Source organism: Molossus molossus, unplaced genomic scaffold, assembly GCF_014108415.1.
Source record: "Molossus molossus isolate mMolMol1 unplaced genomic scaffold, mMolMol1.p scaffold_m16_p_6, whole genome shotgun sequence".
Classification (NCBI taxonomy): domain Eukaryota; kingdom Metazoa; phylum Chordata; class Mammalia; order Chiroptera; family Molossidae; genus Molossus; species Molossus molossus.
The window spans coordinates 20,948,441-20,973,712 of NW_023425399.1; the positions used below are offsets into that span (position 1 = coordinate 20,948,441).

Genomic DNA, 25,272 nt, shown 5'->3' on the forward strand with positions numbered 1-25,272 from the left:
GGTTGTCTGGCTCTAGAATCTATGCTCAGCCCACTGATCTGAGAGAGATCACTTGTAGTAGCCCCTGAAAATGGTTCTGTTATCCTAGCTTCAAAGAAGGGAAAACAAGAACAGATGTGCCTGGATGGTCCAGGGAAGCTAGGAGGCAGTTTGATTTAGATTTCAAGAGCTTGAGGTCTCTGCTCTAATCTTTCTGCCATTCTTCATGGCCAGTGAACCAATGCACATGGTTCCCATTCTGTAAAAGCTCAGAGCTGATGCTTCCTTCTCATGACAGCCTTGGCCTGCCATCTGACAGGAAACCATCCTTCCTTAGCCTGGCAGGCCCCAGAACTCTGGCAGCCCTGCCCAGGCAAGCTCTCCAGCTGTCTGTGGTCCACATTCCCTGCCCTTGTTCTTGTCAGGCCGGCCTCTGGGCTGAGACAAGCAGTGAGCCCGAAGCACGTGTCCTCACTCTGTACAGCTAGCTCTCCAGGAGCTTTCACTGTCTGCTTACTAATTTACCTCTCTGAGCCCGCTTTCCCCATCTGCAGTGTGGGTGATAGCATTGCCTACCTCGAGGGGCAGTTGAGGTGCAGTGGGGATCATATGCAGTGTTGCAAGAGAAGGGCCTAGCATGGAACATAGTAGAGCGAGGGTTCAGGGAATGGTGACCATTGTGTTATTAGTTTAAGGTAACAAGAGCTCCAATTCCAGCCAGCCCTCAGGAGCTGAAAAGCTGCACAGTTCTCAGTTCTCTTTTTGGAAGAGCTCATCATAGCTAAGAGTCTGAGACCCCACTGACCCGATTGTCAGAGAAAAAAACATCAGCACGAAAGCGCTTCTGTCCTGGGTCCAGTTGTCAGAGGGGCCTCTGGCAAGGGAGGCTGCCTAATTACATTCTGACAAGCAGTCTTTTAAGCCCAGTAATAATGAACCGCTGACTTCATTTGTTTTTTTCCCTTGATGGCTCCTGCGGGAAGGCCCGGAGCTGGTTGTGGGGAGGTTGATGGGAAATGTCTCTGTGGGCTGTTTTTCTAGTATTTGCTGGGCGCTCCTCACCACCCCTGGGCATCTCTGGGCCCCCACAGTTTTCAGCTCTGCTACTTGGCCTGGCCCCTGTGTCTTGTGGGTAGCAGAGCCAGCCCTTGCCTAAAGTTCCCTGGAGAGTATTTTTGGGTATGAGGGATAGAGTCAGGAGTCTCAGGGGTGGGCCTGATTCCTGACTGATCTCTGTCTGTCTGTCTGTCCTGCCCTGCCCCAGGGAGCACCCTATCTTCTTCATGTTCATCCAGATTGCCATCATCTCCATCTTCAAGTCCTACCCAACAGTGGGGGATGTGGCCCTCTACATGGCCTTCTTCCCCGTGTGGAACCATCTCTACAGATGTGAGTATATTCCCTCTAATCCCCTGGTGGCAGATATGTGTCAGCCTGGCCCCTGGATGAAACAGCCAGGGAAAAAGGAATTGATAGCAGCACCAGGAGAGAGGCAGTGACATGAGGCACAGTAACTGCCTCCTAGGTGCTATGTACTGGTGATGAAAATAAAATAACTACCATTTATTGAATACTTACTATGTACCTGGCCACTGTGGTTCTAAGGGTATTACATGCATGAGCCCATTTTATTTTCACACCAGCCTTTGAGGAAAGTATCCCCATTTTGCAGACAAAAAAACTGAGTTACAGAAAAATAGAGCCACTTGTTCAAGGTCACATATCTGGTTAGTGGAAGGGCTGGCATTGGAATCCAGACCTGTGAGCCTCTAGCCATTGCTGTCAGTAGGACGTTCTGTGATGATGAAGATGTCCTATATCTGCACAGTCCAGTAGAATAACCACAGGTGTGACTAAGAAGCTGAATTTTAAAATTCAGATTAATTTAAATTTAAAAAGCCACACATAGCGAAGTCTAGCATATTGGCTAGACCTAGGGCTTTGAACCGTTTCTCAGAGCTTCACCCAAAGTTCCCTAGAAGACAGATGAGCAATATGAGATTTCCTGCCTCCGTGAGGGTTCTTTGTGTTTTTTTTTTAATCCTCACCTGAGGACATTTTTCTATTTTTTGTTCAGATAGAGTAGGGGGGAGAAAGAGAGAAACATCGACGTGAAAGGGACACATCAAGTGGCACCCACCCACACAACCCAACCAGGGCCGGGGACAAACTGCAACCAAGGTATGTGCCCTTAGCAGGAACCGAACCCGGGTCTCTCTGGACCACAGGTCGATGCTCTAACCGCTGAGCCAAACCAGCCAGGGCTTGTGTGGGTTCTTTTCAGTGTTTGTGGTCTCCACAGGCTCATGACTCATTCCCCTCTGTGTCCCCAGCACCCAGGATCAAACCTGGCACACAGAACAACTCAGCAGATGCTTGTGGATGGGTTTTTAAACCTCTCTCATAAAGAGGCCATGTCAATGGCCCAACACCACTTGGTTCTCTAAACCAGAATGGAAAGGGAGCTGTTGAACTTCCTTGCCTGCAGTAGGTGTATAACAGGGTGTCAAGAATGAATTCAGGAGGGCAGTCTTCAGAGGAAGTGAGTCTTTGTTTTTGTTTTGGGGCTGTCTGGGTGTCAACCAGGAAGTGAAACTGACCAGCTACTAGAAAGAAACTTACCTGTAAGAGTGGACCCTGAGCAAGGTAAACAGCTGAGTGGGTAGGCCAGGCAGACCTGCTCTTGCAGGTGATAGCCTGGTGGGGCAATGACCAGCCCTGCCTGACTGGGAGCAGGGAGTGGCATCTTCTGCCTGTAACATCCTCATTGCACTGATGAGAATCACCCAGTCCGGCGGGCTCAGGCTCAGCTTGGGGCCCCTTGGCAGAGAAAAACTAATGACAAATCACGAGGCCACTCAACAAGTGAACATACCCCAGTTTGTGACAGGGTGGGTCTCTTGGGGAAGTCAGTACTCTTTCCCTGAAAGTAGAGTAGTTTTTTTCTTAGCTAGCTATCCCACACAGAGTATCTCTCTCCCTCAGGTAATATCTTTCATCCCATATAGCAATAAACACAGTCTGGAGGCAGACTGACTTAAGTCTGAATCCTGGCTTTCTCATTACTAGCTACGTGTTTTTAGGCAAATCATTTAACCCTTCTGAGCCTCCCACTTTTTCATCTGTCAATTGGGGAGAGTATCTTTCATGTGTGTTTTAAGTTTGAGAAAGTATAAATAGCACTGTAGCTATTATCAGAAGTAACAAATATGTGGGGTGTGGGGTCTCTTGTATAATTCCATGATCAGAGCTTCAAGCTTCGTGGCCAGAGTCATTCAGAGTCATTGGGATAAACATATTTTCAAAACTTGAAATAAGCTATTTTATGCCCTCTGGGGTAATGAGGCACAAAAAATAAGGATGGAGTGTTTCCGGAAACCTGGATGATCTAATAGATGCTGTTGCTGGCTGGCTGGGTAATTTCAGCTTGTCTGAAGGCCCTGCAGGAGCATTGGCTGCCAGCCCCAGTGCCAAGCACCTGCAGCAGAGAGGACTCATACGCTTGGAGTATCTCTTTGGGGCATGACAACTGTGAGTAATGACATCCATCGAGGAGTGTCTTCAGCCTGGTCCTGCGAACCCATGAGCAGAGGCTTTGAGAAGTCTTTAAGCCTATGTTGAATATAGTCAGACTTTTAATGTGGTCAAGAATTCAGTTTAAATATTAGTTACCAGTGCTAACATGCCTGCTCATACATTCACCTTTTTGTTTTTGTGTCCTGCTCAGTGGGGAGAAGAGGTACATGGGCCCTTCCCTGAGTGTAGGCTCCAGACCTCAGGACTCTGTGGTGCCTGGCGCCAGGATGAGTCATCCAGACACACACTTGTGGTATTAGGGAACAGCCTCCTGGCAGAGCCAGTGCCTGCCTGCAGTGGTCCAGCCGAAAGAGCCAGTTACCAAAGGGCTGGATTGTGTGTGTTTTATTTTGTTTTTATTAACTATTACATAAAGATAAAAGAATATTGATAAAATATATATAAATTATAAAGAATAATATAATAGGTTTCCATATATCTAGCACCTAGTTTAAGAAAGAGAATGACACCATGACCTTTTTCATCCCTAAATTCACTCTGTGCCCCTCCTAGTGGGACTGGATTCTTCAAGTGGAATTTGATTCCTGAATGCCTGAGGCTTAGAGAGAGAAAGTGACTTGCCTAAAGTTTTAGTTTGTCAATAATGGAGCCAGAGATTGGATAAGCCACCCAGTGAATGTAGTGGGGAATCTGATTCCATCTGGCCTAGCAAGTCTGATGAAGGGTGAACCCTTTCATCTCATTAGGCCCTGGTCATCTCTGACATCTCTGACACCTCCTGGTGCCTGGAACAAGCTGTCCTGTGCCCCGGGTCCCTAGCTCCATCTGCTCTGGCATATAGCTTTAATCTTCTGGCCTGTCAGCCAGCAGGAGTGAGGAGCAGCTCCCCAGTATTGCAAAGGTCACCACAGGCCAGAAGCCAGCTGGATGCTTGTGACATTTCCTCCAGGCACATGGGAATGTATCCTTGCAGCTCTTCGTGATTACACCCAGGAGCTGCATGTGAGCCTCTCTCAGTCTCTGTGCATTTGGTCACCTTCTTGTCACCTGACCCAGAGTGGCTAGAGGCATGGACTAAAGACCTGCCCTGGGCTGCCAGGCCACAGGAGTTTTCTTTTAGGAATAGTGTACATTCTTCTCAGCAAAATAATTTTCAGAGGATCAGAAAAAACACTGAGAATGTAAATAGTGATATCAAAGTGGAGGAATGGTAAATAGAAATCTTATTTCTGGAGATTGTAACATTGCTTAATAATAACAAAAATAATAATTCTCAGTGCACACGTCTCTTTTCCCAGACTTCCTGTTTCTGGGAGAAAGGATGAGAGGTCTCGGGAAGGCTCGAGTCAAGACTTGAACCTCTCAGCTTTGAAAGCCCAGAACTGTGGAAATTTCAGATCAGAAAAGAGGACCTTGGAAGCCCTCCAGGCCATTGTTTCTGAATTATGGGATTTCACAGACCACTAAAATTTTGGAAAACGCTGATGACAGAGTTGCCAATTTTTTATTTTGCTGAAGACATTAAAACAACCAACTACCAGCCATTCATCTCCATTTCATAAAAGAGAGGACTTATTAGCAAAAGCAACAACCAACAACAAAAAACACTTGTCATTTCTTTTTTTTTGTATCCTCACCTGAGGACATTTTTTGATATTTTGTTCAGATAGAGTGGGAGGGAGAGAGAGAGAGAGAAACATCGATATGAAAGGGACATATCGAGTGGTTGCCACCCGCACAACCTAACCAGGGTCGGGGACAAACTGCAACCAAGGTACGTGCCCTTAGCAGGAACCGAACCCGGTCTCTCCAGACCGCAGGCCAATGCTCTAACTGCTGAGCCAAACCGGCCAGGGCCACCTGTCATTTCTTAATAAGAATGAACCTTAAGCCCTGGCCGGTTTGGCTCAGCGGTTAGAGCGTCCGCCTGCGGTCCGGAGAGACCCGGGTTCGGTTCCCGCTAAGGGCACGTACCTCGGTTGCAGTTTGTCCCCGGCCCTGGTTGGTCGTGCGGGTGGCAGCCACTCGATGTGTCCCTTTCACATCGATGTTTCCCTCTCTCTCTCTTCCTCTCTCTCCCTCCTACTCTATCTGTACAAAAAATGGAAAAATGTCCTAGGATGAGGATTAAAAAAAAAAAAAAAAAAGAATGAACCTTAAATTGAAAGCATTTGGCTTTCACAAGAACTCTGAACTACCCATCCTGATCATTCTCCCTGTGACACAGTGGAATCTCTGTTGCAAACAACTGTGGGCCTCCTCCTTAGTAAGGTCTGCGGCTGTAACGCAGTGGTTCACAGCCTTGGCTGCATACTGGAAACACTGGAGAAGCTTTTAGAAACTAGCATGGATTCCTGGGCCCTACCACTAGAGACTCTAATTTACATAGTCTGGGTGGACTTCCCCAGATGATTTTACTTTGCAACCAAAATTGAGAACCATGTGTATAATCCAGTCTCATTTCAACCAAGTCTTTGTACAGCTCATATCAGCAGCCTTAAGGTTAGAGTTTCCCTATCTCTTTAGTCTTCCAAAAATCTGATTTAGGAGAAGGGATTTCTTGAAGGTCAAGATCAGATTGGGGAAGGGAACCTCTCTATTCATTAAATGCCCACTGTTACTCAGACCCAGTGCTGAGTTTTTTTGTTTGTTTGTTTGTTTGTTTTAAGGTATTCTTTTAATTAATTTATTTTAAATAATATTTATTAGTTTAGCCCTAGCTGGTTTGCTCAGTGGTTAGAGCATCAGCCTGCAGAGCAAAGAGTCCGGGTTCGATTCCGGTCAAGGACATGTACCTCGATTGTGGTTTGGTCCCCAGCCCTGGTCGGGGTCATGTGGGAGGCAACCAGTTGATGTGTCTCTCTCATCCATGTCTCTCTCTCCCTCTCTTCCCCTCTCTCTCTGCCTCTCCCTCTCTCCCTCCCTCCTACTCTGTCTGAAAATAAATGGAAAAGTAATATTATTAGTTTGCTTAAAAATACAATGAAGTATAAAGAAATAAAAATAGCATATAATCCTATTGTCAGATATCTCATGTTGAATTAAAAGGAAAAAAGCACAGTGTAGTAGGCAGAATAATGCTCCCTTGTCACCTCCCACAATGATATTCATGTCCTAATCCCCCAAACCTGTGATTATATCACCTTCCATGGCAAGAGGACCTTCAGATGGGAGAGTAGCCTGGAACGTCCAGGTGGACCCAATGTAATCACAAGGGCCCTTAAAAGAGGTGGGAGCAGGAGTTTGTGGGAAATCTCTGAACCTTTCTCTCGGTTTTGCTGCGAACCTATAGCTTCTTTAAAAACTAAAGTCCGTTGTTTAAAGAAGTGACAAAGGAGGCAGAAGAGGAATTCAGAGTGATGCAGTATGAGAAGGGCTTAATCTGACATTGCTAGTTGAAGATGGAAGAAGATCATGAACCAAGATCGCAGGCGGCTCTACCCCTGCACAGACAGGCGAACAGATTTCCCCTTAGGGTCTCCGGAGGGAATGTATCCCTGAAGGTACCTTGGTTTTTAGCCTGTGAGACCCATTTTAGACTTCTGACCTCCAGAACTGTTAGATAATATATTATACTGTTTAAGTCACTGAGTTTGTGGTAATTTGTTATAGCAGAAGTAGAAAACACAGTCATCTGTCTGTGCCAAGTTTTCCTGTTTAATCCATGTAACACTCCTGTGAAATTGGCATTTTAGTCCTGTTTTAGAGTTGGGAAGCTGAGACTCAGAGACTCTTGCAGGCAGAGCAGGAATTTTAACCAAAGTCCCTCGAAGTCCGAGTCTGTGCCCCACCATCTGGCTCAAGGACCACCCACTGGCTTTGGGCACAGGGAGCCATTGACTCAAGGGTATAGGTTGGCACCCCATTGGCACCCCAATGCCTCTGAGTAGGGGGGGGGGTTGTTCTGCTTTTGAGCTATACTAGGCTCTCCCTGGGCCTCTCTCTGTCCTGTGGGGGGCCATCACAGAGAATCAGCATTGGGCTAATTGTGACCATCTGTCTTTGCAGTCCTGCGGAACATCTTTGTCCTTGGCTGTATCATTATCGTCTGCTCCCTGCTTTTCCCTGTCCTGTGGCACCTCTGGATTTATGCAGGAAGTGCCAACTCCAATTTCTTCTATGCCATCACACTGACCTTCAACGTTGGGCAGGTAAGGGTTAAGGGCAGCCTGGGGACAGGGTTTCATTTTTGTATTCTCAGACATTTGACCTAGGCCCTGGGTTCTGCAAACTGGGGGTTTGGATATGAATGAGGGGACAGTTCCTCCCATCAAGTAGCTCATGTTCTGATAGAGAAGATAAGGACATAAAAGCAGCAGGGAAACCTGCATCTGTCTAACATTTATCGGGTTCCCTGCTGAGCTATTGTCTCAGTGAATTCTCACAGCAAGCCTGTGAGATAGTGTTACCCCTATTTTACAAGTGGGAACTGAGCCTCACAGAGGTTGCTTCTTGCCCAAGATCACTTGAGGAGCCAAGAGAAAATCCAGGGAAGGCTCTGTTTCTGAGGCCACCCTCTTTCTGTGGCAGTGCCTGGGCTGCGTGGCACCCAGAAGGAGTGCACCATTGAGGGTGGGCAGGGCAGGGCAGAGGAAGGAGAGGCTCTGGGGCAGCAGGAGCAAAGACAGGGAGATGAAAAATGTTTGGGTCTAGCTACTGGGTGAGTCTGGAGTGAGTAGTGGGAGAAAAGGCCACGGGGGTCACTAAGTGAGAAGCGCCAGCAAGGAGCCCCGGTGCTCCCCAATCCAGGGAAAGCCTCCCCCTTGGTGCTGCAGAGCAGTGGTATTCAGAATTAGAATCCCAGGGGAGCTTGTTCCCAATGCAGATTCCTTGTTAATACGTTTTAAATTGTGTAGTTATGTTACAACTGTTACCATTACATGGCTTTGATTGTAAAAAAATAAAATAAAATAAAAATGCAGATTTTCTAACCCCGCTTCCACAGATGTTGACTTAGTAGATGTGGAAAACAGGGTCAGAAAACAGGGTCAGACTTTTTACCAGCTCTCCCAGGGATTGTGTTGCAGGTGGGCTAACAAACTCCTCCAGAGGTCCCTGTCCACGTGCCCCGCTCTCTCAGGTCAGCTCTGCCCTCACGGTGGAGGTCCTGTGGGAGTTGGCTGCACCGTTTACCATTTCATTTGCCACTGGCACAGGCAGGCATTTCCTGTGCACAGTGGGCTAGAAGGAAGCAGGACCAGCTGGAGAGACTAGTGATGGCACTGAATAATCCCCAGGGAGAGTCTTGCTTCCAAGGTCAGCTTCTGGGAGAGAAGAAGAGAGCTAGGGCTTTTGCTGTGAGTGATGGGTCTGGTATTTCCTGCATGGACACTTCTGGACAATCAATGTCCAGCGCAGCTATTTATCTTGATTTGTGAATAGCAGGAAGAGTGATGGAGGGCCCTGTGGCCTGGGTGGGACCAGGCCTGTCACACAGCGGTTATTGATGGTGGATGCTCAGCACGTCCTACCTATGTCCTGCAAGATTCAACTTAGTACCTTGAAGGAATCCAGAAGGCTATCCTGGCTCTCTGCCTGGCTGAAGTCTCCTTACTTTTTCTTTGAAAGGGATGACTGGCATGTGTAGGCATGGCCTGCCCTGGGATGCAGGGCACTTGATGAGTGCCACTGAAATAGCCCCCAGCCTGTTGTCAGGCCATGAGTGTCATGTGGGTCAGGAGTGCAGCTGCGGTGATTATGAAGCAGCGATGGCACTTGCAGCTAACAGCTTTTCTGTGTAGCTGCCTTTGGCCCCTTTATGAAACAAGGGTCTCTGTAAATGGCATGGGACATCATGGCAAGTGGTCACATACCATTGAAGGCAAAAAACAACCCTGGCTGGTTTGGCTAAGCGGTTAGAGCGTCAGCCTGCAGTCCAGAGAGACCTGGGTTTGGTTCCCACTAAGGGCATGTACCTCAGTTGCAGTTTGTCCCTGGCCCTGGTTGAGTCGTGCGGGTGGCAGCCACTCGATGTGTCCCTTTCACGTCGATGTTTCTTTCTCTCTCTCTCTCTCTCTCTTTCTCTCTCTTTCTCTCTCTTTCTCTCTCTCTCTCTCTCTCTCTCTCTCTCTCTCTCTCTCTCTCTCCCCCTCTCTCCCTCCCTCCCTCCCTCTGAACAAAAAATAGAAAAATGTCCTCGGGTGAGGATAAAAAAAAAAAAAAAAACTGAGTGGATGCCTGGCTGGTGTGGCTCAGTGGTTGAGCGTCGACCCATACACCAAGAGGTCACTAGTTCGATTCCCGGTCAGGGCACATGCCCAGGTTGTGGGCCAAATCCCTAGTGGGGGGCATGCAGGAGGCAGCCAGTTGATGTTCTCTCTCATCGATGTTTCTATCTCTCTTTCCTTCTCTCTTCTTCTCTGTAAAAAAAAGTCAATAAAGAAAAACAAAACAAAACTGAATTGTTGGAAAAGGAGGAAAAGAGGATGGGGTTGGGTGGGAACCAAAGGTCAATGGAGTGTGTTAATGACTGAGCTATAGAGAAAAACCAGGCTGAACTTTTGGCATTGCCTTTTACCTTTTTAAAAAATTTTGTTTTTAAAATGTATTTTTAATCATACAAATAATATATTAATTTATTATTGCTGGGAAAAAGAAGTCAAAATAGAAGCATATGGAATGAAAAGTTAAGATCTGCCTGGGCCCCATCCCTTCCCAGCCAGTGCAGCTGTGATCACTGGGGTCAGTCTGTGAGTGTCTGCAGACCTCCTCTGTTCATTTATGACTAGACAGCTCTATGTACATATGTACACACATGAGCTTTTTTATTTCTATAAAGAAATGACATCCTACGCTGCTGCTTTTCACTTAATGATCTCATCTCACAATCATTTTTATTTTTATTTTTTTAGTATGTGTTTATTGATTTTTTTAGAGAAAGAGGAAGAGAGAGAGAGAGATAGAAACATTGATGTGAGAGCAAAACATTGATCGGCTGCCTCCTGCAGGCCCCCCACTGGGAATCTAACCTACAACCCAGGCACGTGCCCTGACCGGGAGTCTAACTGCGACCTCTCAGTCCATGGGACGATGCCCAATCCACTGAGCCACACTGGCCAGGCATGAAATCTTTTTTTTTTTTTTTTTATCCTCACCCAAGGACATTTTTCAATATTTTGTTTAGATAGAGTGGGAGGGAGAGAGAGGAAGAGAGAGAGAGAAACATCAATGTGAAAGGGACACATCAAGTGGACGCCACCCGCACGACCTGACCAGGGCCGGGGACAAACTGCAGCCGAAGTACATGCCCTTAGCGGGAACCAAACCCGGGTCTCTGTGGACCGCAGGCCAACGCTCTAACCACTGAGCAAAACCGGCCAGGGCGGCATGATCTTTTTTTTATCCTCACCCGAGGATATTTTTCCATTTTTTGTACAGATAGAGTGGGAGGGAGAGAGAGGAAGGGAGAGAGAGAGAGAAACATCGACGTGAAGAGACACAGTGAGTGGCTGCCACCCGCACGACCAACCAGGGCCGGGGACAAACTGCAACCGAAGTACGTGCCCTTAGCGGGAACCGAACCCGGGTCTCTCCGGACCGCAGGCCGACGCTCTAACCGCTGAGCCAAACTGGCCAGGGCAGCATGATCATTTTTTAATGGCTCTACTACCCCATGGTTAGGACGTACCATGATGTATTGGACTGTAGGACCCTTACTCATGGACACTGAGGTTGCTTCTGGTTGTTTTGCTATAAACGGAAGAGCCTTGCATATACCTCCACATACTATTGTGTACGCATGCCATTATTTTCTTAGGATAGATTCCAGGTGGTGGAATTTGCTGGGGCAGAGGGCATATGCATTGTACATTTGGGCAGATATTGCCAATTTGCCCTTCGGACAGGTCAAACTAACCTCCAGGCTTCCCAGCAGCAGTCCAAGTGCCCGTAAGCTGTGGTTCAGACATATCCAACCCAACTGTGTCATTGACTTCCTAGGATCCGAGCTCTGTGGCTCTGAGCCAGAGACAATTCTGCGGGGTCAGATGCTTTCTGGGACTGCTGGTTTTGGGCTTGGTGGCTGACACTGCCAGATCACTAAAGGGGCATGAGGGTTATACTTAGCCCTGCCCTGGAGCCTGTTGAGAGCCACAGGGTGCAAATAGGAGACACTGAGAATTTTAGTATGGGTTAAATGTCACCTCCTCAAAGAGGCTTTTCATGAGGTTCCCCTGCCCCACTGTCTCTTTCTTAGCCCCCTGTTTGTTTTCTTCATTGAACTTACCCAATCTATAACTTTGTATTAATTATTCTGCTCTCTCTGCCTCTCCCACTGGCCTCTGAGCTTCATAAAGGCAGAGATCTGCCTGTCTTACCCACTGCTGGGTCCCCAGCTACCAGTGCTTTGGCACAGAGCATTGTTTAGCAAATATTTGTTGAATGAATGAATGAACCAAAGATAGCCAGGGGGAACATCATGTGCTTAATGGCCAAATGTGCAGAGAGGAAGCACTGGAAGAATCTGGAGGGAACAGATACCTTTCTTGTTGTGAGTGGTCAAAGGAAGCCACAGGGAATAAGGAGTAGAAACTGGAACTTTCAGACTCGGAGAATGAGAGGGGAAGGAGAGATGGTCTAGGTCTGGGCAGGAGGGGAGCCAAGTCTGCCACTGGCTAAGGTCAGTGGCTGGCTGCTCGGTTCACAGCCCTTTTCCAGCTTTTGCCAGAACCTGGTGTCTGGCCAGAGAAACCCCCGCATGTCCTCCATAGCCCAAGCCAGCCTCTGCTTCAATCTGACCTATAGTCAGTGCTTCCATTGAAATGTATGGCATTCAGGCCCTGGCCGGTTTGGCTCAGCGGTTGGAGCGTCGACCCATGGATCAGAGAGACCGATGTTCAGTTCCCCTTAAGGGCACGTGCCTCGGTTGCAGTTTGTCCCCGGCCCCAGGTTGGGTCATTTGGGTGGCAACCACTTGATGCGTCTCTCTCACATCAATGTTTCTCTCTCTCTCTCCCTCCCACTTTATCTGAAGATAAATGCAAAAATGTCCTTGGGTGAGGATAAAAAAAAAGAGAGAAATGTATGGCATTTGGGGATGTGTCCTCAGTCCTACAACAAGCTCTTCTAGCTGAGACCGTGCCTTAGTCACCTGGTCCTCATTCTCCTCTCCCTGGACAGACAGATCAGAGCTATCCTGGGAACCAGATGAGTATGGATTTTCAGCAGGTGACCAGAGCCAGACCCATCACTGCTGAATCATGAGCTGCATGTAGAAAACATCTTGGCCTGTAGAGTTTAGGTCCTGCTCCATTTGAGTTGGTCAGTGCCGTATCCTATAATAGAACAAATTATTGGTAGATTATTAGTTACACCAGCAGGTAAACCACTAGTGAGTAAGTCCCCATCCTTTCCCCTGGGGCCATTAAGTATTTTTCAGCATGTGGCACAAATCATTTGCTAATTATAATTGTGCCTCGGAGTCAGTAACCAGGAAATGACAACAGCAAGACATCCATAGAGTGTGTTTGTGTGTGTGTGTGTGAGTGTGTGTACTGAGACAGATTGGTTGATTGATGTTGACCTTCAGTAAGTGATAGAATTTCTCTGAGTGGCAGTTTTTCCCCACCTCTCATGGCGTTGAAAGGATTGGACATGTGCCCTGGCCAGTTTGGCTCAGCGGTTAGAGCGTCGGCCTGCAGTCCGGAGAGACCCGGGTTCGGTTCCCGCTAAGGGCACGTACTTCGGTTGCAGTTTGTCCCCGGCCCTGGTTGGTCGTGCGGGTGGCAGCCACTCGATGTGTCCCTTCACGTCGATGTTTCTCTCTCTCCCCCTCCCACTCTATCTGTACAAAAAATGGAAAAATATCCTCGGGTGAGGATAAAAAAAAAAAAAAAGAAAGGATTGGACACGTAATGTGTGGGTCCTGTTGCCATTATTCATATGTTGACATGGTAAGTGGCCCAGAGCAGATGCCTGGAAACCATTCAGACCCAGGAACCAAGGGAAGGAGAACAGTTCCCCCACCTCTTTGTTTTGACCCTGTTCTGCAGTTTAGTGACCCGCAAAAGAAGAATGGGCATCAAGGATGACACATAAACACAAGGGGATGCATTTACGTTTAGCTTTCTTTTCTTTTTAAGGTGATTTTGAGGATACATTTATTAAAGCTGGGGACAGTGAAACAAGGAAGGGCTTAGCATAGAAGCGTCAGCAGAAGCGCCTGGGCTGGTCTGCCTTAACTCGCTGGGAAGTCAGAGAAAGGGGGCCTTGGGGACAGGCTCAGGGCCCCGGGACGAGTCGCTGCTGCCACTGCTCCCCTGGTTGCAAGTCTCATAGGGACCCCCAGAGTTTAGGAGATGCATGCCTGAGAGGGAAGAGGGGAAGGGAATGGGATGGGATGCTCCCCAGAGGGAGAGTACACCCCATTCAGCTTTTTAGGAAGAGTAAGATGAGATGTCCCACTCACCTACTTCAACTTAAAACCAGGGAGCATAGGAACCTCTCCCCCAAATTATAACAGGGCTTGTGTTTAAAGAACTTGCTAGGGGCCAGGCTCATATGATCTTGTTAATCTTCTGGATAATGTGCTCGTGTGGTCTTCTAGGCCTTTCCCCGTGCTTTACGTCAACTGGTATGCTCGTGGAGAATGTTGTACGTGTGTGTGTGTGTGTGGTGTGGTGTGTTGGCATCACAATGGAAGCATGCCTTTTTTCCTTTTAATAAATCACCTTGCTGATCTTCCACTTTGGTACATGAGAGAAGAAGCTCCTATTTAAGTCCCGCATATGTGGACTCACCACACTTGACGTGATTGCTCCCTTACTGATAGCCCTTTACATTGTTGTTGTTGTTTTTTAATCCTCACCTGAGGACATTTTTCTATTTTTTGTTCAGATAGAGTAGGAGGGAGGGAGGGAGGGAGGGGGAGAGAGAGAGAGAGAGAGAGAGAGAGAGAGAGAGAGAAACATCGACGTGAAAGGGACACATCAAGTGGCTGCCACCCGCACAACCCAACCAGGGCCGGGGACAAACTGCAACCGAGGTACATGCCCTTAGCAGGAAGCGAACCCGGGTCTCTCCGGACCACAGGCCTACGCTGTAACTGCTGAGCCAAACCAGCCAGGGCTTATTTGATTTTATTATGATAAGGAATTCATTTAATTTACCTTTGAGGGGGGCACTGTGATTATCCCCTCACGAGGGAGCTGTGGCTTTGAGGTCATAAGACTCCAAAGAGGTGCACTTGCTCATGCTCTCGTTCATCGCGTCCTTTTGGTAGACTGGTTCCAACGGGTGGCCCCTGGTCTCTCTCTATCACCACCGCCCATATCCCCAGTGACTCTTTGTTGATGAATAATTGGAGTGAGCGGGGATGAGAAACCACATTTTATAACCAGTAATTTCACACGACCCTGTACACCCTAACCTTCCAATTCCCATCTCTGACTTGGTCCAAGCTGGGCCTGTGGCAGGTTCCGCTGGGTACCTAGGGAGTCAGAGCCAGAGTCCCTTTCCCCTCGTCCCTCTGTGGCTGGCCCACTCCTGCTCTGTCACACCCTGCCCAGGGTCTGGAACACGCCCTGAGCTGCTGCCTCCTAGCCATGGGATGTCGCCTGACCCTGCTCTGTGCTGCAGACCCTCTGGCCATTCCTGCTCTGGCCATTCCGCTTTCTGTCTGCAGGGAGGCCTGGAGCCCTGGGGTCTGGGCACCATCTCTTTGGCACGTTGGACCCTGCTCAGGACTCGCTTACTCACTTCAAGACAATGAAACTGTAGTCCTGTCTCCTGAATCTGCCTCTCCGTCGCCTGGTTTCATTCTGGGGAGTGGGTCCGGTGAGGCAGTGAGAGGGGACACGTGGGGCAGATCAGTGTTGGGTGGTGTGTAGCCCCACTTGTGGACAGCTGGGGGCCCACTCCAGTCTTATTCCTGTGGGTTGTGTGTGGCCCTTGTCCAGCTGGGTGTGCATGTTTACTTTGATTTCTTCATCCGGTGGCATTTGTCAAGGTCTTAGTTCATTCCTTTGTCCCTCTCGTTGTCAGACCTTTAGCTCAGTGCACAGCATCCCAGGCTTGTCTCTCACAGGCTTTCCTGTCCTACCCCCACAGCCAGAGTGACAGGAAAAGCCCGGGTTAAGTGCAGGGGGCATGGCCAGGCAGAAGACCTGGGCTTAGGAGGCCCCAACTCCACAGTGACTCCCAACCCCTACCCTCCTGGCTCCCTGGCCTTAGACAAGTCACAGAACTCCTTGGGCCCGATTTACTTATTTCCAAGTATGAATTAGGTGCCTGCTATGTGCCAGACACTTTACTAGGGATGAATGAGACAGCCCTGCTTCTAAGGAGCCCACGGTCTATGGGAGAGAAAGAGAAGGAAATAGGCAGGGCTAGGGCCGCCTGTAGTCTATGAACAGGACAGACACAGCCAGGGATCTCCGAGCTGGGCGATTAAGGAAGCGTCTGCAGGGAGGCCACTTCTAAGTGGAGTCCTGAGACTCTAGGGCTGTGGGGGGAGGGAGCTCTGTAGGACTGGCAAGTGCCACCTGATAGGAGCAAGGCCATTTCAGGACAGCAGTGATCAGAGCTAGGCCCGTTATGCTGAGGACCAGGCTAGGCTTTTGGTTTTAAGCTGACAACTGTGATAAGATTCATGCTCTGAAAACCTCACTCTGCCAGGAAGGGAAGAGAGGTGAGAGTGTGAGCTGCAATCTGAGCACAGGGAGGAGACTGTTGAAACCTGGCGAGATGGGATGGTAGCCTCAGTCTAGAAGGGTAGTTGTGAAGAGTCAGGTGGGGAAAGCTTTTGTCCATTGAAAAGTGCCACTTAGCCTGACTGGTGTGGCTCAGTGGTTGAGCGTCGACTTGTGCACCAAGAGGTTGCTGGTTCGATTCCTGGTCAGGGCACATGCCCAGGTTGTGGGCCCAATCTCTAGTGGAGGGCATGCAGGAGGTGGCCAATCAATGTTTCTATCTCTCTCTCCTTTACTCTCTCTCTGAAAATCAATAAAGAAAAAAATTAAAATTTAAAAAAAAGTGCCACTTAGAAAATGATTGTCATAGGAAGTAGTTTTCTTGGTCTGTTGAGATCTTGCTTCCAGGAGTATCTTCTGTCTGGCTCAAATAACTTTTTATTTAAAAAAGAAAAGAAAATGGTTGCCTTCACAGCCAGCTGTAATCTTATTTTGTGACCTTCCAAACCCCAGGAGTGGGGTCCCGTGATTTCCCTATTATTTTGCATCGTTAGAGCTAGAGGGTGGAGCTCAGTTTCTCTGTTATGTCTATTCAGGCCTGTGAATTGTCGATCACACCCCAGCCCTGTTCACCCACAAGTTGGATCAGCCCCTCTTGCTCCCAGTTTCCTAGATGCTCAGGCAGAGAGAAGAGGGTGCTGCCCTTTGATCGTCGGCCACATAAGTCCCCCCAAGTGCAGGATGTCTGTCGAGGGTCAGCATCTCCAACAGGAGCAAGAGACCTGGGGAACTGGGACATGCCTGGGTCACAGCACCTGCTTCTCCAGGAAGCTGCCTCTCAGGGGCCAGTGTTGGCTGAGGCTGCTCTCCTGAGCCCTGCAGCTTCTATTAAAGGCCTCTGCTGGCTTGGATGTCTCAGACACTTGTGCCTTTTTCAAAAAAACTCTATTTTCTTGGCTAAGTGACAGCTGTGAATGGGAGCACAGCCTCCACAGGGGTGTCAGTGTATATGAAGCGTCAGCATAGATCCATAGCAGGACTCAGCCCCTCCCAGCACCCCGAGTTGATGGGGTTGCGGTGTGATGGGAGGAACCAGGGTTTGGGTCTCAGATGAGCAGGATGGGCACTGCAGCCTAAATGCTTCCCTTATTCCCATGTGACCCTAGTAAGACCTTTAACCTCTAAGTGGGGCTCATAAGCCCTACCCCAGAATGTTGTGAGAATTCAGTGTGCTTCTTCATAAAGGGCCTGACCTGTGGCAGATGCTCAGAATGGTGTCTTTCTTCCCTCCCACCCTGTAACGGAGCATGTTCTGACCATTTCATTCCACTTCTGATCTATCCCTCTCTGTCCCTGACCACCCGTTTATTAGCTGCCCCATTAAATCTTCACTGTGGCCTAAAGGGGAGTCCTGTAGCCCTCATGGCTGCCAGTGAGAGGACTGGGGTCTGACTGCACCCTCGCTGGGGCCGTGTCGAGGGGATGGGGACCAGTGCCAGCCCTGTACTGGATCTGGGCCCACAGAGCTGGAGCAGACGCCATCCCATTTAGTGGGGAGGCCAACAGGAAATGACTTCAGTTCAGGGGTCACATTACTGAGTGTGGGTTAGCGAAGACTCTGAGGGCAGGAGATGGAGATGATGCCTCTGGAGGGATAAGTAGGAGCTTTTGGCTTCTGAGCAGGCAAATGAAGGGTATGCGTGTGTGTGTGTTAGTGTTAAAGATCCCCGGGGGCCAGAGGATGAGGAAGGCATTGGGAAGGAGAAAGGGGGGCTGAGTCGGAAGTCAGAGGAAGGGAATTGGCAGGACTTGGTGGTTGATGGTAGAAGAGGGGCTCAGCCACATCAGTGAGGGCAGCTTTAAAGAAGGACTGCTTGCCCTGGCTGGTTTGGCTCAGAGGTTAGAGCATTGGCCTGTGGACCGAAGGGTTGAGGGTTTGATTCTGGTCAAGGTCACGCACCCGGGTTGCATATTAGATCCCCAGCCCCAGTCGGGGTTGTGTGGGAGGCAACCAATTGATGTGTCTCTCTCACATCAATGTTTTTTTCTTTCTCTTTCTCTCCCTCCCAATCTATCTGAGAATCAACAGACAAATATTCTCAGGTGAGGATTAACAACAAATAAAAAGAATGGCTGCTCTTTAGGTCTCTGAAAGCAAGGACCAGGGGAGCCACTGTTGTGGGTAATAAACCAGAGTTTGTCACTTATTTTACAGATGAGGGAAAGGCAGCTTAGGGAAGGGGGAGTGACTTGCACAGGGTCACACAGCCACTAACTCACCATGGTATATCCACTGCCCCTTGCCCAATTTCCCCTGCCCAGACTGGGCAAAGGGGTTCTGGGTCTGCAGCTGCTGTGTTGGCTGAATCGCAGGGCCTCTGGGAAATCCCTTCTCCTCAGCCCAAATGGAAAGCTTCAAGGTCAGGAGAGGTTGTCTCAGCCAGCCTCGACCAGCCAGGGGCTTCCCTCTGAAAGAGCCAAGCCTCCGCCAGTCCGTGTCCACAGGATGCTTTCTCCCTGGGGCAGGAGCAGGGCACCACTCAGGACTAGTGACCTTCTGTCCAGACTACGCCAGCACACACGGCTCTTCCCTCCACGCCACCCTCCTCTGACACTTCATTGTGCAGATGTTCACACACAGCAAAGTTGAAAGATTGAATATTGAACACCCATATAACCAACCTCTAGACTCTGTCATTAACATTTTACTTGTGCAATTGCTAATTATCCATCCCTCAACCTTTCTTTTCTTTAATGTATTTCAAAATGAAATGCGGGCCTCGGTACATTTTCTGCTAAATATTTCAGCATGTATATTATTAGCCAGAGCTCAGTACCAATTACATTTTTCTCTGGTCCACAGGCCGACGCTCCAGCCGCTGAGCCAAACCGGCCAGGGCCCAATTACATTTTTCTTATGTGAAATCTACATACAGTGAAAAATACTATATGATTTTACATACATTTTCGAAGCCTCTTTTACTCAGCAAAATGTTTTTGTGGCTTATCTATCTTGTTTAACATAACAACAGTGCATTGTTGTTTTTTAATAAACTTTGAATTTTGGAATACATTTAGATTTTACAGGGTTCTCATATGCCCACAACCACTTTCCTGAGTTAACATCTTACGTTGTTACCATGACGCATTTGTCAAACCAAGAAATTGACCCTGGTCTGTTATTATTAACCCCAGACCTGATGAAATCCACTTCACCAGTTTTCCCTGTCATGTCCTTTCAGGATCCAGTCAGAGACACATTTACATTTAGTTGTCATGTCTCCCTGTTGTCCTCTGCTCGCTTTCCTCATTTCTCATGACCTGGATAGTGTTGACAAGCACTGGCCAGGTAGCCTGTCGAGTGTCCCCACTTTGGGTTTGTCTGATGCTTTTCTCATCATGAGACCAGGTTTGGGGTTTCTGGAACACTCGGGCAGCAAGTACATGCTAGCCACATAGTTTCATGCTGTTATCCTTCATCATCTGGTTATGACTGTTTCTAGGCTCCTCCAGGGGAAAGTTGCCCTTTTCCCTTTCCCTGCTCTGTGGGTGTTAGTCACCAAGCCTAGCCCACCTCTCAGGGGCAAGGGGTGGGGAATGGGCAAGAATTAAGCTCCACTTCCTGAAGAGGGGAATAGCTACATATATTGTTCAGAATTCTTCTGCAAGGATACCAAAAGGAATTTCCCTTCATTTATGTATTCAATCATATATTGGCTGATTGTTATTAATTGGATTTTTATTCTTATCAACATAATGCATATAATTTACAAAGTTCAGGCTTATAAGGAAAAAGAATAACAACTTATTTGTTCTTATTTGTTCTGGAACTTCTGAATAACATGATTACTCTATTTGTATTTCTTGGTTCTTTTCACTTTTATATTTTATTGAACTATAAAATTGACAATATTCAACTGTTTCTGATCTACAAGAACTGGCAAATTCATATGGCTCAACCTAATACCTAATACTTTGACTTCCTACTATTGTGCAGCTGATTGTGTATGACACTGGCATTGGTAATTTTCTTTTGTGAGTTATGACTTTGCACTTGCCCATCCTCTGACTTGGCTTGGGGATCAGACCCCACCAGCTCAACCACAGCTACAGGCTTCCCCAACTCCCAGACCGGGAACCTTGGGCCTGGGTGAGAAAGAGGCTACTGGGTATGAGGTCAGCATTTGCCGTGATACCTGCCCCCATAGGGCACCTGTGGCACAAGGATTTGAGGGCTCCCTTGGCTCTGTCTGCTCTGCCTATAACCCACAGGGGCTGAGTTTTGTGCCCTCTCGCAGACTGGGCCCCTGGTGCATGGCCCTGCAGAGTATTGGCCACAAGTCCAGCTCTCCCTGTATAGTTTTAGACCCAACTATTTAACCCTTTGTGCCTTAATTTACATCATCCTTCTAGACAGGCTCCAGTGGTGTCCTTGTTCTGAAGCCATCACAGGTGTTGGTCCTGAGCCCCTCCTCGAGGCCACTCTGTGTCCTCCATGTGAGAAGAGGGCACACAGTGGCCTAGAGGAGCGGCTCAGGAGCCCACAGTGTGGAGAGGCTGCCCAGGACTGGGGTCTCAGGGTCAGAGGCTATTCTAGGTGCCTGAGAGTTGGTGGTGTCTGTACTGGTGAGCCTTTCTCCTCATACTTTCGTAGGGCTGGGTCCTGCCCCTTCCCACTCCAGGCATTGGAGGTCTTGGGACAAATGGATTGTGAGATTGTAGGTCCAGCATGTGGGGGAACTTGGCAAGTCCATTCTGCTCTGGGCCACTGAGGGTAGTGGTGGGCTATGCTTCTAGGGCTCTTTTTTTTTTTTTTTATCCTCACCCAAGGATATTTTTCCATTTTTTGTACAGATAGAGTGGGAGGGAGAGAGAGGAAGGGAGAGAGAGAGAGAAACATCGACGTGAAGGGACACATCGAGTGGCTGCCACCCGCACAACCAACCAGGGCCGGGGACAAACTGCAACCGAAGTACGTGCCCTTAGCAGGAACTGAACCCGGGTCTCTCCGGACCGCAGGCCGACGCTCTAACCGCTGAGCCAAACTGGCCAGGGCAGGGCTCTTTTGATGCTGTGGTCCATATGGGAAAGACAGATTGAGCTAGGCACACATACCATGGTGGCAGAACCACTCAGGGACCCTGCCCAGTGCAGGGGAGGAAGGATCACAGTCATCAGGCAGGCAGAGACTAATGTAAAACTGCAATTTGGATGAGTTTGTGTTACCAAATAGAGGTTAATGAGGCCAAGACCCAATCTGTGGGATTTGGGTGGGCTTCTCTGAGGAAGATCCTTCCTGAGATCTGAAGAGCAAGCAGATTTTGACCAGATGAAAGGGGAGACTGCATTCCAGGCAGAGGAAACAGCAACACTCCCGCATGAGGAGGGAAGAGGCCACTGTGGCTGGAGCAGAGTGAGGTGGAACAGGGGAGAAGGTAACACATGTACACGGGCAGGAACCAGGTGAAAGGCCTTGGAGCCCCAGTGAGCTTGATCTTTACCCTTCTAACCATAGGAAACCTTTAGAGAAGGACCAGGTTTGTTTCGAAAAGCAACCTCTGGCTGCTAGGGAAAAATGGACCGGAAAGGGGGGTGAGTTTTGAGATCAGGGAGCCCAGAGAGGGGACTGCTGTTGAGATGACAGTGGCTTTGTCCAGGATGGTAGCTGTTGAGATGGGTAGAAATGGGTAGACTTGAGAGTTTAGGGCTGACAGTACTTAGCGGCTGTGTATAGGGGAGAAGTATCAGGTGATTCTGGCCTGAGCAGCTGGCTAGAAGATGTGGGGCCTGAGTTCCCTGCGGGAGAGGCTGGTTTGACAGCCAGGCTGGGGTACACCCAAGAGGTGAGGTGGAGGGTCCTCTGGTTGCAGAAGTACCAGTCTGGAGTTCAGAGGCCAGGGCTTGAGAAGGAGGTGTAGGCAATGGTAGAGGGAGGGAGGGTCATACGAGCACTTCTGAGATGCCAGTGAGACCTTGCAGGGTCAAGCGTCGGTCCTGAGGGCAGGGTCCCTGGGTAGGGTCTCCCCAACACCTGCCTAGCTCCTCAGGGACCCGAGGTTTGGGGGTGTACCTCAAAGCTGCTCACTGTCTCTCTCCTCTCCCCCCAACCCCCACAGATCCTGCTGATCTCCGATTACTTCTATGCCTTCCTGCGGCGGGAGTACTACCTCACTCATGGTCTCTACTTGACTGCCAAGGACGGCACGGAGGCCATGCTTGTGCTCAAGTAGGCCTGGCTGGGCACAGGGTTGCACAGACTTCAGGGGGTGGACAGGCCAGGAGCTGGGCCAAATCCTCTAGCCAGAATTGCCAGCAGGCAAGTCCTCAGGCAGATGAGGTTCAAGTCCAGGGTCATGATCTTGGCACCAGAGAAGAGCCATGGCTGGCAGCAAGGCCTGTGGGGCATTGCCAGGAGCACCTCTACTTGGACTAACAGTTTTTGGCTCTACACACAAAGGAGCCCCCTCCCAGGCAGAAAAGGGGAAGAAGCAGGTGAGCAGGGTTTGTTAGGATGTTGACTCAATAAATTTTTTTTGGTATTAAGTCTACCCTGGGCCCCTAATACTGCCATGGCATATACTACACAGGGGTGTGGGTTTCCAGAATGAACCCTAAGTCCACAAGTCTTCCCCCACACCCCAAGTAGCTGGAGGCAAAGGGCCAGGCAGGCCTGAGCAATCTTTATTCTGCAGAGGGACAATGACCACAGATCCATACACCAATGTCAAGACCAGGTGAGCCAGGAGCCAGTCCTTCAGGGGTGGGCAGTTCCAGGCAGGAAGCAGAGCCTCGGGTGGGGGAGGGGCAGAGACAGGCGGGGGCCTAAAATAAAAAAGACAAACCAGACAGAGCCAGGGGTGCTGCTCCCCACCATCCCCCAGCCCGCACCCAGAGGGGCAACCCTAACATGACAGGCCCAGGCTCCCCACAGGGCAGAGTCAGAGTGGTTGGTTTCCCCTTAGGGACTAAGGGGTAGCATCCCTGCCCAGCCCCCCAGGGGTAGAGGTAGCTCAGTTCAGGAGCCAAGAGCTCCCTGAGCAGAGCCTGACAGGGCCCCCCTCTCCCCCCTACTGCTGGCTCAGAATCCGAAGGTTTCCTGGGAGGCGTAGACCATGTAGAGGAAGCCATCGTCATCTTTCTCCTGCTCATAGATGTCCGCGATGGGCGTGGACACGCTCACCATGCTGTGCTGGTTCACCAGCAGGAAGAAAGCCTGCGTGGGGTTCAGCTGCAGGCGGCGCCTGAGGTGGACAGGAGTGCATGCCGACAGTGAGGGGCCGGCTACTGGGCGGCTGTAGCCCCGACTCCCTCCCCAAAATGATACCCTGTCTCCGCTTCACACCCATCCCAGCCTTCTAGAGTCTCACCTCTGACCTGACTACAGCTCTGACCTTGAACTTTCCCAACCTCGCCAGTGTAGGGACCCAAAGCCTCATCCTATGCCCCGCCCCCTTCTTTGAAGCACCTGGCCCTCTGCCCAACTCCAACAGGACCCGAAGTCCCCCTCTGAAGGCTGCTGCCCACACACCGGATTATCTTGACCAACTCGCTCATGTTGACATGGTCCGGGACCAGGAATTTGGTCTTGTCCAGGACTGGCAGCTGCTTCTCACCCTTGTAGCGCTCGATGATCACCTGGGAACAGGGTAGGGTGGGGCGGGGACATGAGAGCCTGGGGCGGGGCCTGGGGCCGGGTGCGGATGGCAGGGAGCCGGGGAGACTCAGGCGAGACTCACCGGGATCTTGCTAGGGTGCTGGTCGCGGATTTGCTGCACCTCCTTACAGCGGTCGGCTGCCGAAGGTCAGGCGGTGAGGTTGGCCCTAGGTCCTTCCCGCGGTTTGCCCCGCCTGTCCCGAGGGGCGGCCCGGCCCCACCTCCCCAAAGCCCCCGCCCCCGGGAGCCGGCTGACAGGCCTGGCCACAGGACAGGGTTGGGAGGTCCCGGCCCAGGCCTGAACCTGCCTCCCAGCCCGGGGTCGGCTAGAACCTGACGTCACAGGGCTGACGTCACCCGCGGCGGTAGGTCGGTCGCGCCCCCACCCCCAAACCCTACACTGGCAGATCGCTCACCAAAGCTCCGCCGCTGCTTGAAAGGCCGGTCGGAGGGCATCTCGCGGGCCCGGCGGGGCGCGCAGGCCGGGGCTTCGGGGCGGGGATGTGGCTGCGGTACAGGGACTCCGGGGGCGCCGCACCTCACGCTCAAGGGCTCTGGGGCTCACGCTGAGCCCAGCAGCAGAGGCTCAGGGAGGTAACTCGCTCCGGTGACGTCAGGTCACAACATTCCTTAAAGGGGAGGCCGGCGCTCTGCTCCCATTGGGCCGACGCAAAATCCGCCCGCCCGGACCCTGACGTCAGGGCGCAGAGAACCTGGATTCCCGTCCCGCACCAGGAAGGGGGGTGGCTCCCAGGACGCGTCACAGTCCCGTGACGTCATGGTCTGCGCAGACCCTGTGCCCCAGGCCCTGGCTGAGCAGAGACTGGAAAGCCAAGAGGCCCTCCAGGGAGCAGACTCAGCTTGCAGGTTTGGCGGCAGGGAAATCGCGGGCCAGGCTGCTGCTCAGCATCCTCTCCTCCTGTCACTGCCGTCTGACAGCGCACTCTCAGTGTGTTAGTTCCAGGGACTTTATGAGGTGCTGAGGATGACAGGGAGCCAAAAAGTCCTCCTCACGGCTTAGGGTTAGAAAAGGCAAAAGAGGTGGGCGAGATTAAAACATGACAGAGCAAGTCACCAAAAAGGAACATAGTGTTAAAAGAAATTCCTAGAATTGAAAATAGAGCTTTGATATTCAAGTCTCAAAGGATGAGGCAAAAAAGCAGAGTGGACACACCAGAAGAGAATCTCTGAACTGGAGAATAATCAGAAACAATTAAGTAGAGAAACAAAGCAATGAAATATATAAAAGGAAGTGGCTGGAAAGGTAAAGTGAGAATTCACAAGTCTAATTAGAACTCCAGAAGGAGAGAAAAGAAAATATGGTAGGGGCAGTTCCTTAAGAAGAGTATCCAAAATTAAAGACCAGTATCCTCACATAAAATCCATAGCAGGATAAAGGAAAATAACATCTAGGCACGTTGTAGTGAATTTGAAAAACTCTAAAGATAAGAAATTAGATGGGAAAATGGTGAGCAA

General features: G+C 49.9%; 2 protein-coding genes across 4 annotated transcripts in view; one reads left to right on the plus strand and one right to left on the minus strand.

Annotated features, from left to right (window-relative positions):
- PIGU (phosphatidylinositol glycan anchor biosynthesis class U) overlaps nt 1-22,690 on the plus strand; it is a 111,909-nt gene extending 89,219 nt beyond the window's left edge. Inside the window, exons 10-12 of one of the 2 annotated variants that reach the window (XM_036245231.1) lie at nt 1,244-1,368; nt 7,525-7,667; nt 22,259-22,690. In XM_036245231.1, the coding sequence (XP_036101124.1) occupies nt 1,244-1,368; nt 7,525-7,667; nt 22,259-22,372 (382 nt within the window). In that variant the 3' untranslated portion in view covers nt 22,373-22,690. The remainder of the gene's footprint in view (nt 1-1,243; nt 1,369-7,524; nt 7,668-22,258) is intronic. The other variant, XM_036245232.1, reaches the window with a different exon arrangement.
- A 111-nt stretch (nt 22,691-22,801) lies between these two features.
- Nucleotides 22,802-24,399, minus strand: MAP1LC3A (microtubule associated protein 1 light chain 3 alpha). 2 transcript variants are annotated; one of them, XM_036245197.1, is made up of 5 exons: nt 24,213-24,393; nt 23,879-23,934; nt 23,671-23,777; nt 23,214-23,383; nt 22,804-22,964 (listed from the first exon to the last, which is right to left on the minus strand). In XM_036245197.1, exons 1-4 carry the CDS (start codon nt 24,250-24,252, stop codon nt 23,221-23,223), a joined length of 366 nt encoding a protein of 121 aa, XP_036101090.1. In that variant the 5' UTR covers nt 24,253-24,393; the 3' UTR covers nt 22,804-22,964; nt 23,214-23,220. The 2 variants fall into 2 exon arrangements, with proteins under 2 accessions (XP_036101088.1, XP_036101090.1); XM_036245195.1 differs by having other exon boundaries at nt 22,802-23,383; nt 24,213-24,399.
- Between the last annotated feature and the right edge of the window lie 873 nt (nt 24,400-25,272).

Excerpts from the sequence above, each read along its gene's own strand:
- MAP1LC3A (XM_036245195.1), bottom strand. The coding sequence starts at position 24,252 with ATGCCCTCCGACCGGCCTTTCAAGCAGCGGCGGAGCTTTG. Across the intron at positions 23,778-23,878 it reads AGCACCCTAGCAAGATCCCG|GTGATCATCGAGCGCTACAA; the intron begins GTGAGTCTCGCC and ends CCCTGTTCCCAG. Across the intron at positions 23,384-23,670 it reads GAGTTGGTCAAGATAATCCG|GCGCCGCCTGCAGCTGAACC; the intron begins GTGTGTGGGCAG and ends TGTCCACCTCAG.